This window comes from Sinocyclocheilus anshuiensis, unplaced genomic scaffold (genome assembly GCF_001515605.1).
Source record: "Sinocyclocheilus anshuiensis isolate Anshui unplaced genomic scaffold, SAMN03320099.WGS_v1.1 scaffold192, whole genome shotgun sequence".
Classification (NCBI taxonomy): domain Eukaryota; kingdom Metazoa; phylum Chordata; class Actinopteri; order Cypriniformes; family Cyprinidae; genus Sinocyclocheilus; species Sinocyclocheilus anshuiensis.
The window spans coordinates 721,965-738,127 of record NW_015554077.1 but is presented as its reverse complement, the minus strand read 5'-3'; the positions used below and the strand labels follow the sequence as shown (position 1 = coordinate 738,127).

General features: G+C 37.6%; 1 protein-coding gene across 1 annotated transcript in view; it reads left to right on the top strand.

The window, feature by feature from the left end:
* LOC107669005 (adhesion G protein-coupled receptor L2) overlaps nt 1-16,163 on the top strand; it is a 112,131-nt gene that overhangs the window by 63,624 nt on the left and 32,344 nt on the right. Inside the window, 8 exon segments of the mRNA XM_074186939.1 lie at nt 3,460-3,753; nt 5,579-5,682; nt 6,172-6,357; nt 11,715-11,753; nt 13,051-13,234; nt 14,190-14,312; nt 14,845-15,050; nt 15,780-15,911. Coding sequence (XP_074043040.1) covers nt 3,460-3,753; nt 5,579-5,682; nt 6,172-6,357; nt 11,715-11,753; nt 13,051-13,234; nt 14,190-14,312; nt 14,845-15,050; nt 15,780-15,911 — 1,268 coding nt within the window.

Below are 16,163 nucleotides of genomic sequence, written 5' to 3'. Positions count from 1 at the left end.
CTATTTTTGTTAAGGACCTTCCTTGAATTAAAAAAAAAATATATATATTACAATTGCTAATGCTGCTGCATAATTATAAGTTGCAAATTTCCACCTTTGATGTGAGTTTCACCTTCTCCCTTTGACCACACGTCTCAATCTTTTCCTCTTTGTGACATGTTTAGCCCCTCCCCCAGCCTAACCATTTATTCTCATAACCAGCCCTACCACATTTAGCCCCTCCCTAGAAAATATAATTTAGCCCCTCCCCCAGTCAGCCCTTCTCAGTTGGAGGGATGCATCCTAGGGAGGCTGTCTTTCTTAGACCAGTCCCTCTATGGCTAGACTACTTCTCAGCATTAAAAGCTAGAATGAGACGGTCTAGTAAGTCTGCATGACAACAACCTTTTAGTTTTGGAGTTCTTGTATTCAAAGTAAATAAAAAACAAAATAAAATAAACTCCAGTATGAAAATGCTGCTGGTAAAATAAGGGTTCATATAAAGTAATAATTTTACAACAGTCAAGATTAAAAAAAAAATGTAGCCTACCTATACGTATGCATTGCTGCTGATTCCAGTTAAAGTGAACACTAGAGGCAGTAGAACTCAGACAACTTTTATTCCTTTTCACAAAAATTATGATTTACAGGGTCCGAGTTTCCATTACGAAAGCCTAATTTTCACAAAATTGCTTGCACAATATGTTATGACAATTTTAACATCCTGAGAGATTTGAAAACTGATATTTTTGAATGTAAGCGTCACATATACAGCTTCATATGTACTGGTTTTCTAACTCAGCAGGTTTGCTCGGTAGCTCACGTGATACGGCGTTGTACTTGAGAGGCAAAGCACACTACAAATTAGTGCTGGGCGGTATACAGGTTCATACCGAATACCGGTGTTTACAATATTCACTCATCATGACAGTAAAATAGGGCATTCTAAGTCAATATACTGCAGTATTTCCTCTCTCAATGAGTAGAAAATATGGTTAACACCCGGTCATGCATGAAAAAAAAATACCATCATGTACCATGAAACCGGTATCATTTTGAAAAATACAGTGATATAAATTTTTGGTCATACCGCCCAGCACTAGTACAAATCCTGTGAAACTACGGTAAAAAAAAAAAACCTCAAATTTGCGTAGAGGAAAATTTAAATAGCACAGTTGCATCAGCAAATGCGTTTTTACATGACTTCTGCTTTCGTTAACACTACCGGGAAGGTTAAGGGTTGGGTTTGGCATAGAGAGTCCCCAGACATTTGAATTCAGAACCACCGCAATACTGGCATAATAAAAATGTGGCCATTTTTGTAGCACCACTTGCTGGACATTTCACTTTGAAACTGACACAACATGTCCAATAAGATACATAATATTGGTATTGCAGAAACGTTGTCACAAGCACGTATTTTCAATGAGCCTGGGTTGTCCTATTACATCCAAGCTATGTGTGTGTTGTCTTGTTTTGCTTGCATTCGAAGGCGGGCAAAATAACCCCTATAAAGAAAGTCTAGTCTGGTTTAAGTCTAATTTTTTTAAATTCAAAATGGTTTGGGTGAGGGAAATATTTCTAAATTAATCATCATTAGCTCGATGTAAAAACAGTAGAAGTCACTGGAAATTCTCCACCATGCTGGAACTAGTCCTTAGGTGCTTATCGCCACAACTTCATTTGAATATTTAGTTTGAAATTGTTCTCTGTTGCGAAGGTAATATTTCTTCTTTTTTTGACATTGAACTGAAAGTTCCTTTGAGCTTAATGTGAGTCAGACACATTTTCATTACAGCACTACAAACGTACTTATCTTAAGAGAAACTGCCTTTGTTACAACAAAGAGAAAATTAATATATCTGCCCATAAATCAGATTTCAAAGGCATTCTGTAAAACAATAACAGACACCTAGGTGGTATGAGACAGCTGAGTAAGTATCCATTTACCGCCCGCATGTTCAGTTTTGAAGGACCACAATCCATAATTGACACCACACCAAATTATACATAAAGCACAAAGGACAATAGTGTCAAAGTTTGAAAAGTGTTTTCTTTCTTTCTTTATGAAATGGTCTCTTTAGCACTTTTAACTTCCTTGTGTTTTGCTCAGATTATTTCTCTCTGTCTACATAAAGGAGCGATGGATTTCTCAAAGACACTGCGAAGTGTTGCATTTATTTTCTGTAATTCAAATAAAATAAATACATATAAGTTATTTACACAATGTCCACTTTTGGAATGGACACTGGTTTTCATTTTTATGCTATATATATATATATATATATATATATATATATATAATATGCACATTTGCACAATTCATGTGTGCATATTATACCGCTTGAATGACTTTCCTTTTTCGGCTCACATAACCTAAGCATGTGGCATTTGGATAATGTTACCCAACAGACAAATAGTTTTTTTGAAGCATTATTTTTAGGCTACAGTTATAGTAGAATGGTTTGCGAATGTGGTTTTCTGTTGACTTTAACAGGCTTCTCTCATCTGTGGTTTAATTCTGGAACATTGAGCTAAAGCTTGTTTTACAGCCATCATGACAAACAGCCAGAATCTGGGAGTGAAAAGCCAATAATGGCACACCAGTCTTGCCAACCGTGTCAAAACTCACACACATGGGTGAAAACTGTAAAGATCGGGGTCTGCAGGTAAAGGCGTTGCTGCTGTTTTTGCTCAGTTTTTATCTGAACCAGAGCTCTGGCTGGTCAGTTGACACTAACTCACAGTAGGTCACGTCTAACCTCAAAAAGAAAGCCTTTTCTTTCACTCGATCGGTCTTTTCCACCTCACAAACATACATGGAGGTGCTCTCACACCCATACTGCGCTAAAATCTCTCACACCTCTATGGGCCGCTTCATCGGTGGGTTTCGTGGCTGCATGCTGTCATTCACACAATCAGGTTAGCCGATGAAAGCGGCGGGTGAAGTTCAGAGGGTTTTCTGGGTTTATCCATATTTGTGGTTGGAGATATGAGGTCAGGTATATCACTGTTACCCTGTACAGGAAGAACCAATGCAAAATGCAAAGAAGTTTGAGTTATCTAGGACTCAAACCCCTTCACATTATGTAACTTCCTAGCTAGGAAAAACGTAATTACGTTTTGGAAATAAGACACGTATATTTTCCAGTGTAAAGTGTGGCCTGCAATATTTGCTCAGTTTACGCTGATATATGTACCATATTTTTCTTGCCTGAGGAATTAAGTTAGTTATTTATATTAAGATTATGAAATATAGACACAGGAACAAAGAAACTGAGGGTGAGAGAAAAAATTATGTTCAAAAACCGTGCGATTCAGCTCTTTAATAAGCTCTTGAGATACAGTATAATAGAGCTTGAGGTCTTGTATGCAAGCTGAATATGTTTTACTTCATAATTATTCTCTTTTATTAAGCACTGGCACCCAAAACAGAACATAATTTGTGCAACAACTAATTTGACCTATTATTCTTTTTAGCACCACCTATCTCAGAGGCATCCACAACACCCAAGTTACTAAAACCAACAACCACTACAACCACCACTACTCAACCGAGAGGTCAGGTGACTACAGTTACCACTGCAGGGACCAGAGCTGTTAATAAGACACCCAAATCACCAGCTGTACTTCCCCAAACCACCACGCCTCCCTCACTGGAGTCTTTCCCTCCACCTGAGCGCTTCTGCGAGAGCGTAGAGCTCAGGGACATACTGTGGCCGCAGACGCAGAGGGGCATGCTGGTGGAACGACCCTGCCCCAAAGGAACTCGAGGTGGGTGCATGTACCTGTTGAAGTGTAACATGCTGCAGTTTTCCACTCAGGGCTCTTTGAATTGCTATCAGTCACACACAAGCTGATATGCATTTGGCCTCTAGGCGAAGAGAAATGTGTCTATTCTCTTAGGATCGGCCATTTGAATAAAGCAATAAAGCCATGAGAGGCCATGCGTTGTAGTGATTTTACATTTAGCTTTAATCTTGTTAGCAAATGTGTTTACTTATTAGAATAAATAATTTGTTAATAATAATTAACATTTATTTATGCCAATGCATGTATTTATTTGGTAAGTCGTCAGACAGTCCTTTTTAGCTTTTGTATCTTAAATATCTTTACTGGTGCTTTATTGCCATAACAAATATTGGTCAAACTTTATTTTGTGTCCTTGTTATAGTGTAATAATATATTTAAGTACTGAGTAATGTTAATTAACTACCAATGTTGGTTACATGTAATGGAATTACATAATTTAATTACAAAATAAATGTAATTCTAATCCGTTAGTTACTCAGACAAAAAGTGTAATTAAATTACAGTTACTTATGAAAAGGTTAATGATTACAAAGGGGGTTAAATCTAAATTTCTTTATTGCCATAACAAATATTGGTCAAACTTTATTTTGTGTCCTTGTTATAGTGTAATAATATATTTAAGTACTGAGTAATGTTAATTAACTACCAATGTTGGTTACATGTAATGGAATTACATAATTTAATTACAAAATAAATGTAATTCTAATCCGTTAGTTACTGAGACAAAAAGTGTAATTAAATTACAGTTACTTATGAAAAGGTTAATGATTACAAAGGGGGTTAAATCTAAAATTTTTTCACATTGATTTCTTTCATAAATTGCATTGACCGCTCTAAATTATACGACACCAATGTTTCAGGAGTTTAGGACACATGCTTATTCAATCATTTTTTAAGGTTAACTGTTTTTTTTTTTTTTTTCCCAAGGCATTGTTGCCAGTGTTTCCTATCATAGCTATGCAAAGATTTGATTTCAAAAACAGTATCATAGCTTCTTATGATTTTAAATCTGTATTTAACCTCAGAATGATCTCAAAAGTAAAAAGAGGTGCTAAAGTCATTTTATGGTGGCTGTGCTTTAAAATTAAATTATTATAATCTTAATTCAAGTGAAGGCTTTTGAAAGTCTGATAGTCATCAGTGTTGAGTATGACTGTGAGGTTAACCTGCTTGCTTTAAATGTTTCAAAATGATTAACAGTTCGAAACATTAGAAAAGTAACCAAATGTAATCAGTTACATTACTTTAATAAAGTAATTGACATAGTTACACTACTTATTACATTTTAAATAGGGTAACTTGTGATCGGTAACAGTATTATATTTCCAAAGTAACCGTCCCAACACTGTTAACTGCATATACTTACTGTATGGTTAGGGTTAGGAAGAGGGTTTCCTTTAGGGTTAGTTGAATGTAATTATGCATAATTTATTGTTATTACTATAGTAAGTACATGTAACGTGTATGACAAAGACACACAGCATTGCTGCATACAATTAAATATTTTAAAATGAGATGAGTACAAAACAACAAAGAACAGTAAACAGTGCAGTATCTTGACAAATAAATAATACATTTGGCTTTAAGGATACATTTACAAGTAAAAGCTAATAAATGTAATTATAATAATTAAATGTGAAAATTGTGCTGGAACCACAGACTGGAGTCAGATCACTCACTGGCTCTCATTTTATGACAGACAATCCATATCGTATTTATTTATAAAAGATTACACGTACTAATGTGGCAAATAATAATGATGATGATGTTATCTTTATTTAAACAGGCACTGCCTCCTACCTATGTGTTCTCTCCACTGGGACCTGGAACCCAAAAGGCCCAGATTTGAGCAACTGCACATCCCACTGGGTGAATCAAGTCGCACAAAAGGTTTGTAGTTCCAGAATATATCTGTCCTCGTAGAACAAGGAGCAAAAAAAAAGTGACAGTCTTTAGAGCATAACATCATAAAAATAAAATACTCTCCGGTGCCATATTGTGGAGCTCATTCTTTCTGTTATCACTTGTTAAGAGGAAGACACACAGCCTTCAAACATCCAATAGGGATCTTGCAGATCGATCTGTGTGTGCACTTTTGCGTTAATGTGAGATGCTTCCTGTAAATAGAATGGATGTGCACAATGGGACACCAAACGTCCTACCGTACACCCACAAAAATGAACGAAAGTAGCAGAAATGCTTCAGCCATTGAAATGCTCTTCCAAAGTATTACCAGTTTCTAATGATAGCTGTAATTGCTCGCGGGGGGGCTGTTGCTGACTCAGCGTGAAGATGTCATAATGGGAGTCAAGAGCCTCGTAGATACAAAATGATATTTTTCAGAGCCATGCTGTGAGGTTAATTTGTGTAATCTCTCAGATCCGGAGTGGGGAAAATGCAGCCAACCTGGCGAACGAGCTGGCCAAACATACCAAAGGAGCCATCTTTGCCGGTGACATTAGCTCTACCATGAGGCTCATGGAGCAGCTGGTGGATATTCTAGACGCTCAGTTACAGGAACTGCGACCCAGCGAGAAAGACTCCACCGGCCGCAGCTTCAATAAGGTATTAACAGGATTTCATTCTCAACATGATTTTTTAATAAGCAGCAGCATGCCGTGGACGTTTCAGAGGCACTTTGCTTAAAGGACACTTGCTTCGAAAAGATTGTTAAACGGCATCAAACTCATTGTGTTACACCCCATTGTGCTTTTAGAGAATTGAAAAAAGTATAAATGCACAGATTGAAGTGAATCACTCAGTGGGGTTTGCCTACTATCCATGCAAACTAGTATGTCTGATCAGAATGAGTGTTTCCAGGACATTGAGTATGCCCAAGATGCTTAGATGATATACTTTGTCTGGTGTGCATCCATACATGCATTTTTGGGTAATATTTTGTGCAATGGATGAGGACATTTAGTTGTATAATAGTGATAATAAGATTGAAGCTGCCACAATGGTTTTTAAATGCATGAATGTTAATGTATGACAAAGTTGACACGAAAGAAAGATTAAGAAATAATGAATATCTAGGTAATGTATTTAGATGCAACAAGATGTGACAAAGGGGGACTATGGTATCACAACAACATGGTACTAAGTCCCAGTATTAGCACACTGTCTCGCACACTTATACTTTCACATCACCAGAATAGTACATATTTTACTGCATTTTACAAGTATGCAAATTACAGTGCAGACACTTTCTGAAAATAGGTCACAAGGAGAAGAATGAAGCCAGTTATCAGTCTACAAAAAACGATTAGCTGCTTTTATATAAAACCTATGCATTGCATTTAAAATACATATGAGAGACTGCTTTATGTGCTTAACTGCTTACTAGCCCTTCTGGTTACAACTGTCCATTATGTAACATTTACTTCAACCATTAGGGATCTTGAGGGCATACATTCATCAAACATGAGCTTTAAAGATATATGGCTTTATTCAGCATGTTCTAAGACTACTGGGACTGAATATTAGTTGTTAAAGACATAGTTCAACCAAATGTAAAATTCTGTCATCATTCACTCATGAAACCCATAAGACTTTTGTGTACAAATATACATATTTGTAATGCTACTTGAGAGAATTATGTCTTTGCATTGAAAGTCCATTCAACCTAAACTTTGAAGCTTCAAAAAGTTTGACATTGTAAAAGTACGAATTGAATAGTTTAATCCCAGTTTTCTGAGGGGACACACTATGTCAAACAGATTTAATTCAGGCTTTTATTCAAATGTAAACACTGTTCAACGGACATAAAAAGAGCACATCAAATATGGACAAAGGCAGCTCAGCATGCTTCACATACAAGAACAAACTTCATTGGTTCTTGCACATCAAGCAAGGATGTTTGAGCTTCTGCTTATTATTATTTATTTTTTTATGTTACGTGGTTATGTATTAATGCATGCAATTTGATCGGTGTTTAAATGTGACTACAAGTCTAAATTAAATCCATTCATCATAAAAAGTGAGCTTGTTCCTTCAGAAGGCTTAGATTAAACTGTTTGATTCATACATGTTACTTTTACGATGTTGTTTGGAACCACATGAGGGTGAGTAAATTATAACAGAATCTTAATTTTTGGGTGAACTATCCCTTTAAGTCAGGGAGCTTGGATAGCAAATTCAAAGCGTTTGAAGTAACATTAGTTTTGTTAAATACTAAGACAGAAACCTCTTTATTGGCTATTGTGTTGTCTGTATGGCTTTTTGTGTGTTTCATTCATTAAAGTCAAAGAAGTGGGTGGATATCAAATGGCTGGAGCACAGGCTGTACTCACTAAGAGTGAAGCGTTTCTTTCAAATTAATTTCATAGTTACAGGCCAGTGGAAGGGACTGAAGGCACACAAGCCTGATTGCAAAGAGTTTGGATCCCCCAGTGAACTATAACAAGAATGGCATTTGTCTCATGGAGCCAGTGTAATTTACATGAACAGGACATGTTCCTGGACCAACATCCTTAGTTTAAACAATAAGCTATTACTCTAAACCTTAATACCAAACTTTAAATTGTAAATCAAAGATTTATTTATCTTGACCGCATACTCCTTCAGTGAACAATGGCCCTAAACCCTATTTATGATTTTAACCATTACCCCAGCCTCTTTCCTATGATAAATCATAACTAACATCATGTACAACACTAACATCAACTTTTAAAATATGGTCACACTTTATTTTGAGGTACAATTCTCGCCAATAACAAACCATTAACTACGACTTTTGCCTCAATAAACTCCCAATTTGCTGCTTATTAATAGTTATGACAAAGGGGGACTATGGTATCACAACAACATGGTACTAAGTCCCAGTATTAGCACACTGTCTCGCACACTTATACTTTCACATCACCAGAATAGTACATATTTTACTGCATTTTACAAGTATGCAAATTACAGTGCAGACACTTTCTGAAAATAGGTCACAAGGAGAAGAATGAAGCCAGTTATCAGTCTACAAAAAACGATTAGCTGCTTTTATATAAAACCTATGCATTGCATTTAAAATACATATGAGAGACTGCTTTATGTGCTTAACTGCTTACTAGCCCTTCTGGTTACAACTGTCCATTATGTAACATTTACTTCAACCATTAGGGATCTTGAGGGCATACATTCATCAAACATGAGCTTTAAAGATATATGGCTTTATTCAGCATGTTCTAAGACTACTGGGACTGAATATTAGTTGTTAAAGACATAGTTCAACCAAATGTAAAATTCTGTCATCATTCACTCATGAAACCCATAAGACTTTTGTGTACAAATATACATATTTGTAATGCTACTTGAGAGAATTATGTCTTTGCATTGAAAGTCCATTCAACCTAAACTTTGAAGCTTCAAAAAGTTTGACATTGTAAAAGTACGAATTGAATAGTTTAATCCCAGTTTTCTGAGGGGACACACTATGTCAAACAGATTTAATTCAGGCTTTTATTCAAATGTAAACACTGTTCAACGGACATAAAAAGAGCACATCAAATATGGACAAAGGCAGCTCAGCATGCTTCACATACAAGAACAAACTTCATTGGTTCTTGCACATCAAGCAAGGATGTTTGAGCTTCTGCTTATTATTATTTATTTTTTTATGTTACGTGGTTATGTATTAATGCATGCAATTTGATCGGTGTTTAAATGTGACTACAAGTCTAAATTAAATCCATTCATCATAAAAAGTGAGCTTGTTCCTTCAGAAGGCTTAGATTAAACTGTTTGATTCATACATGTTACTTTTACGATGTTGTTTGGAACCACATGAGGGTGAGTAAATTATAACAGAATCTTAATTTTTGGGTGAACTATCCCTTTAAGTCAGGGAGCTTGGATAGCAAATTCAAAGCGTTTGAAGTAACATTAGTTTTGTTAAATACTAAGACAGAAACCTCTTTATTGGCTATTGTGTTGTCTGTATGGCTTTTTGTGTGTTTCATTCATTAAAGTCAAAGAAGTGGGTGGATATCAAATGGCTGGAGCACAGGCTGTACTCACTAAGAGTGAAGCGTTTCTTTCAAATTAATTTCATAGTTACAGGCCAGTGGAAGGGACTGAAGGCACACAAGCCTGATTGCAAAGAGTTTGGATCCCCCAGTGAACTATAACAAGAATGGCATTTGTCTCATGGAGCCAGTGTAATTTACATGAACAGGACATGTTCCTGGACCAACATCCTTAGTTTAAACAATAAGCTATTACTCTAAACCTTAATACCAAACTTTAAATTGTAAATCAAAGATTTATTTATCTTGACCGCATACTCCTTCAGTGAACAATGGCCCTAAACCCTATTTATGATTTTAACCATTACCCCAGCCTCTTTCCTATGATAAATCATAACTAACATCATGTACAACACTAACATCAACTTTTAAAATATGGTCACACTTTATTTTGAGGTACAATTCTCGCCAATAACAAACCATTAACTACGACTTTTGCCTCAATAAACTCCCAATTTGCTGCTTATTAATAGTTAGTAAGGTAGTTGTGAAGTTTAAGTATTAAGGAAAGGAAAGGAAAGGAAAGGAAAGGAAAGGATGTGTGGCCAAGTATGGTGTCCCATGCTTGGAATGTGTGCTCTGCATTTAACCCATCCAAGTGCACACACAGCAGTGAGTAGTAAACAAACACGCACACACCATGAACACACACCCAGAGCAGTGGGCAGCCAATGCTGTGGCAACCAGGGAGCAGTTGGGGGTTTGGTGCCTTGCTCAAGCTCAGTCATGGTATTGAGGGTGGAGAGAGCGCTGGATATTCACTCCCCACCTACAATCCCTGCCAGACCTCAGATTCGAACCCGCAACCTTCGGGTTACAAGTCCGACTCACTATCCATTAGGCCACGACTGCCAATGTAGTACTAGTTAATAGTGAGAATTGGTCCCTCTACTAAAGTGTTACCTAAAATACTAAGCCTAAACTTTACTTTTCACCTCAAAAACCCAACCCTGCTCCTTCCCCTAGTACAAACTCACAATACAGATCCTGTAGAAGAAAAGCTTCACTTTGATTTGGACATCCATTGATTTGTAATCACAATTCAGAAACATAATTTGAATCCCCAACTTTTATCCCAAATCACCAATTCTATATCCTGACCCCAAAATCCTTCATTTAACCTGGATCCCAACATTAAGCTATAACCCAGTGCCCAGTTTCCTACCCTAAATCTTTACCTTAACCATTATTCCTAAACCTCACCTGTACACCTAATCTTTTTCCTGACCCTAAACTCCATCTAATCTGAATCCCAACCTTTAGCCCAGGGTTGTCCAAATTCGGTTATTGAGGGCCACTGTCCTGCAGAGTTTACACACTGCTTGGAAGTTTCTAGTATACCTAAGACCTTGATTAGATTGTTCAGGTAAGTTTAATTTTGGGGAGGGATGGTGGCCCTCCAGGAGCAGGATTGAATACCCCTGCTTTAGACCTATCCCAGCACCCAATTTCTTACCATAAATCTTTATCTTAACCGTTATTCGTAAACCACACCTTTACACCTAATCTCCAACGCAAGTCCTTCTCTTAGTTCAGTTTCCAACCCTGATCCCGATCCTATAGAGGTAAACCACACATTGATTTAGGCAGTCTGCGTCTGAATATTGTTTTGCATATGTTTCATTTGCATATTTTAGATGGTAATGAGCTACTGATTCTATTTTTACTTGAAAGAGCACCTGAGGGTTTTTGAAATCACCAGACTAAATAGTTTTTCTGAAAGCCAGGCCACTCTGTACACCCCTACATTCATCCGTTACATGATTTCATCATAGCAGATCCAACTGCTATACTGTGTTTCTGAAGTGCTTGTGGATTGGAGAACCCATTAGTACACCATCAACCTTTCTAACTGTCTTTCTTTGGTCTGTTTTTGTTCTTGTGTGTGTCCTCTCTCAAATTAAAAAGCTTCAAAAGCGAGAAAGGACGTGCAGGGCGTATATGAAGGTATATCTGTGCTACGCTACTATGCTCCTCACTTGTTTCTGTACTTTCTCTTCTTCTTTTCCTGCTATTGTTTCTCAGCATGGTCCCGTGTCCTTTCATTCTCACTGTCGCCAGAGCATTTCACTCCGCCTGTGTCCTCATTCCTGGAGGTTCAATATTTCAGTGGATTGGAAATTGTGTGGCTGCAATTTGTTATGCCTAGTTCATACCTTTTATGTGTTTGTTGGTGGTCTTTTTTTTTTTTAGTATCTTTATTGTTAAAGTCATGTGTTAATATCTGTTGACGTGTGCTTGAGTTGCAGGTTGGCGGTGCATGTTCTTATTGGTTGTAAATGGTAGATGTCAATTTGTGGTGCTTGAAATGTATTGATTGCTACATTGGTTTTTCCACAACATTTTCAACTGCTAAAAGATTTACTTAGACCTAGCAAAAATAAAAAATTTAAGGAGAGATTATGCAGAGATCACATGAAAGGCAGGATTCTGTTTCGGAAAGGCAAATCAGTGTAAAATAAATCAGTGAATGTGAAACCCTAGACTGTGAAGATGCATATATCATCTTTTAATTTTTATTGGTGTGTAGGAGCAAAAACGATTTAGCATTGAGAGTAGTTAAAAATGACCATAAAAATTTAGGAAATTAGAGCTTGTAGGAGTCAGAGCTGCAAAACCAATCGGATGAATAATAATTATCAAAGGAGGCGACAAGTATGAATCGATATTTTAGTCTGGTGGGGTGTTTGTGTGTGTGTGTGCGTGCGCAGAAGCTCTGATTAAATAGTATGAGAGTGTAAGCTTCCAAAAAAATTCCAAAATGTGCATTGCTAGAAATAGGATTTTAAAGTTAATCTCAAACGTAACATCCCTTTGTAGAAACCTACTGCATTTTTGAAAATTCTCTGACAGTGTTAACAGGCGGCTATTTTTTTATTTTATTTCAATTTTGTGCATCATATAATCAAGACCTAGAGACACCTTCAGTTCTGACGACACAGAACAATGGTGTCTTTATCTTTGCATTCTGGAGGCGTCACGACCGGTTGTCTTTCTTTACCTCATATGTGTCCGTTTACGTGCTTGAAGAGCCTTTGATATTCAATACTGCACTCTTGAGACAGACAGAGCATGTCGGGCTCATTTCTGTTTTTATGTGTGTCACCTGATAACGACATAAAACAAAGTGTGCATGTTTGCTTTCATTTGGGCACGGGCAAACAGCTGCTGATAAAGTCAAGGCTTTGACATTTGACCTTACTACAGTGGTTAGTGCTGACACAAGTGTCTCATTGGGCTGCAGGCTATCGTGGATACAGTCGACAACCTCCTCAGACCGGAGGCTCTGAAATCGTGGCGAGATATGAATACCACGGAGCAGACGCACGCCGCAACTATGTTACTGGACACCCTGGAGGAAGGAGCCTTTGTCCTTGCTGACAATTTAATGGAACCGGCCATCGTGAAAGTACCAGCCAGTAATATAAGTGAGTACGAGCGATAGAAGTGACAACATAAACAGCTTATTTTGCAGCTGATCAGTTTGAGTTTGCAAATATGCTTCAGCTGTGAAATTATAATAACAGTGGCCACTAACACATGGCTGGTTGACATGAAATACTTTTTGGTAGTTGACATGTCCTGCAGCATGGCACGCTAACTCCGTCTTATACTATTTTAATCAGCATTTTTCCTAATTCTTTTCTTACTGTTATGCATGTAGCTTTTATGACCTCATATTAATTGAGACTCTACATGGAATATTTCTACTCCATTCATTTGCCACACCGCAGGACCTTTTAAAAATGAAGTGAAGGCAAAAATGTGATTAAAAATAGTGAATAAAGAAATTTTGACCAGTTCCAGGGACTAATATATATACTTTCCTGTATACACTTTTTATATTTTGCAGACCGTTGATAATACAAAGTCCAAAAACCAATGAATCAACACTTGATTTTTGGCCTAACAGGTTATGGAGTGAACATCTGTGGCATATTCTCACATTGTTTTGTGCAAACATATCTCTTTTCTATGTAAATAAGGCTTATTATATATTGCTCCTTATTTCGAAAACTTATTTACAGGTGAAAAATTTAAATCATGACAGAAGATTGTTATATCCAGAGTTGTAGTGTAGACAAACGCACTTTTTAAAAAACTGCTAGTAAAGTAAGCCATATCGCTGTGGTCTGTTACATCCACTACAGCCTAGCAACTAAAACGTCAGAATAACGTTATGCAAATTGCATTTGGCACAGATTTTGTGGGTGCGTTTTCACCGCTAACTGATTTGCATAATTCCTGTAGTGAACTGAACAATGCTAGATATGCATGCAAATAAACTGCAATTCATTCTCAGTGAATTCCCCCAATTATTATTTTTTTCTCTGTTTCCGCTTGGTGAACTAACATTGTGAAACATCTGATTTCTCTCCGCAGTTCTGGATGTTTACGTGCTGAGCACAGATGGGCAGGTTCAAGATTTCAGGTTTCCCCAGAGCGGCAGGAGTGGTATTTCTATCCAACTGTCTTCCAATACGGTGAAACTCAACAGTCGTAATGGTACGTTCCAGCCCACGTGCGAACTCACTCATATACGGTCATTAGTATCAATTCCAGTGAGAATAAGAACATATAAGATCCAATTGTTCCTGTCACTATGGAGATAGAAATGCTCTCATGGTCAGAAGAAGATCTGAACATTGATGTGAACATACTGCTCAACATATGTTGTTTTCGACAAACATAACTGGGTCTGCTGCAGGGTTGCTTGGGGAAAAAAATCCATATACTGAAGTTAGAAACTTTTGTGTGGTATATACATTTATTTATGGGATGATCATGTTTTCTGATGTACATGGGTGAATGTAAAATTAAGGATGATTAAAACTGTACTTATTTTAAGGGTTTAGCATTGCCATTTTGTTGTCACTTTGCAAAATCCTACTCTTAATAGACTTACTTTTAATTGTACAACATGTAAATTGATCTGTTCCTCTATTAACTATAAGGTGAAATCCAGACTTGTTCTTGACAGATGCACTGACATAATAGACTTTAATGAGAAGTAAGGTGTGCCGTTTTCTCTTCGCAGGTATTGCCAAGTTGGTTTTTGCCCTTTATAAGAACCTGGGGCAGTTTCTAAGCACAGAGAATGCGACGATGAAGCTCGGCCACGAGGCTAACGGACGCAACCTCTCCGTGTCTGTGAATTCCGACGTCATTGCCGCCTCAATAAACAAAGAATCCAGTCGTGTATTTATATCGGAGCCTGTGATTTTCACCCTGGAGCACATCGACGTGAGTGCAAGCAATAAACAAACAAAGAGATCGTAAAAGCAGCGGGATAGCAAAGCAAGACGGCGAAGAAAAGGAAATAAAAGCAGTCTCAATTCAAACACCCTACAAGGTCACAGAGGAGTTTAGTTAAGTCATCGAACATGAAATTAACAAAGTCTGAACCAATGATTATTACCAACCTAGACCAAATTCTTAATGAAAACTAATTCGTTTGTCGACATTAGGATGTAAATGATGCAATTTCCTTTTTTCGGAGTAGAAAATTAACTCCCAGATTAGCTATACAATGCAGGATGAAATTACCAGAGGTCCAATTATCATCTCGCTCTCTTTTAAAGTGTCAGGAGTGCTCCCAGAGGAGACCCGGCTTGATTTTTGCTCTCTATCAAAGTAATTGTGTGATTTCCACAGACATGCCTTCAAACCATTCTGCCCCCTGTTAGCACCTCATATAATCAATGGTCCCATGCTAGATTTCGCACTCATTTAACCTTATTAGATTCTTTAGTCGTTTATGTGAGAACACACACTGCGCATTCAAAAGAGTGTTTGATATGGCCAGCGTATCATTTGCGAAAGAATGAACGCCAACAGTCGGAGTGAATTAGGATGCCGTACCCCCAGCATTCACACACAGGCGCCATTATCAGACGGACGGCTGCTAAATATCAATTCATTATCGTCTGCTAACTCATGAGGAATATTTCTGTCTCCTCCTGTCGCTTCCAGATCCAACATTACTATAACTCCAACTGCTCTTTCTGGAACTACTCCGAGAGAACTATGATGGGATACTGATCCACTCAGGGCTGCAAACTCATCCAGATTCAGTCAAGCACTGTCACCCCGCACTTTCACCAAGTGTATGGATGCTGCCTTGGCTCCTCTCAGACTCCAGGGCATCCGCATACTGAACTACATCGACGACTGGCTGATTTAAGCCCAGTCAGAGCAGATGGCAGTTTGGCATCGAGATGTCGTCCTCGCCCATATGAAAGAGCTGGGGTTAAGGCTCAATGCCAAGAAGAGTGTGCTTTCTCTAGTTCAGAGAACCACTTATCTTATCTATGCGTGGTATGGGATTCAACGATGATGCAGGCATGTCTGTCTCCT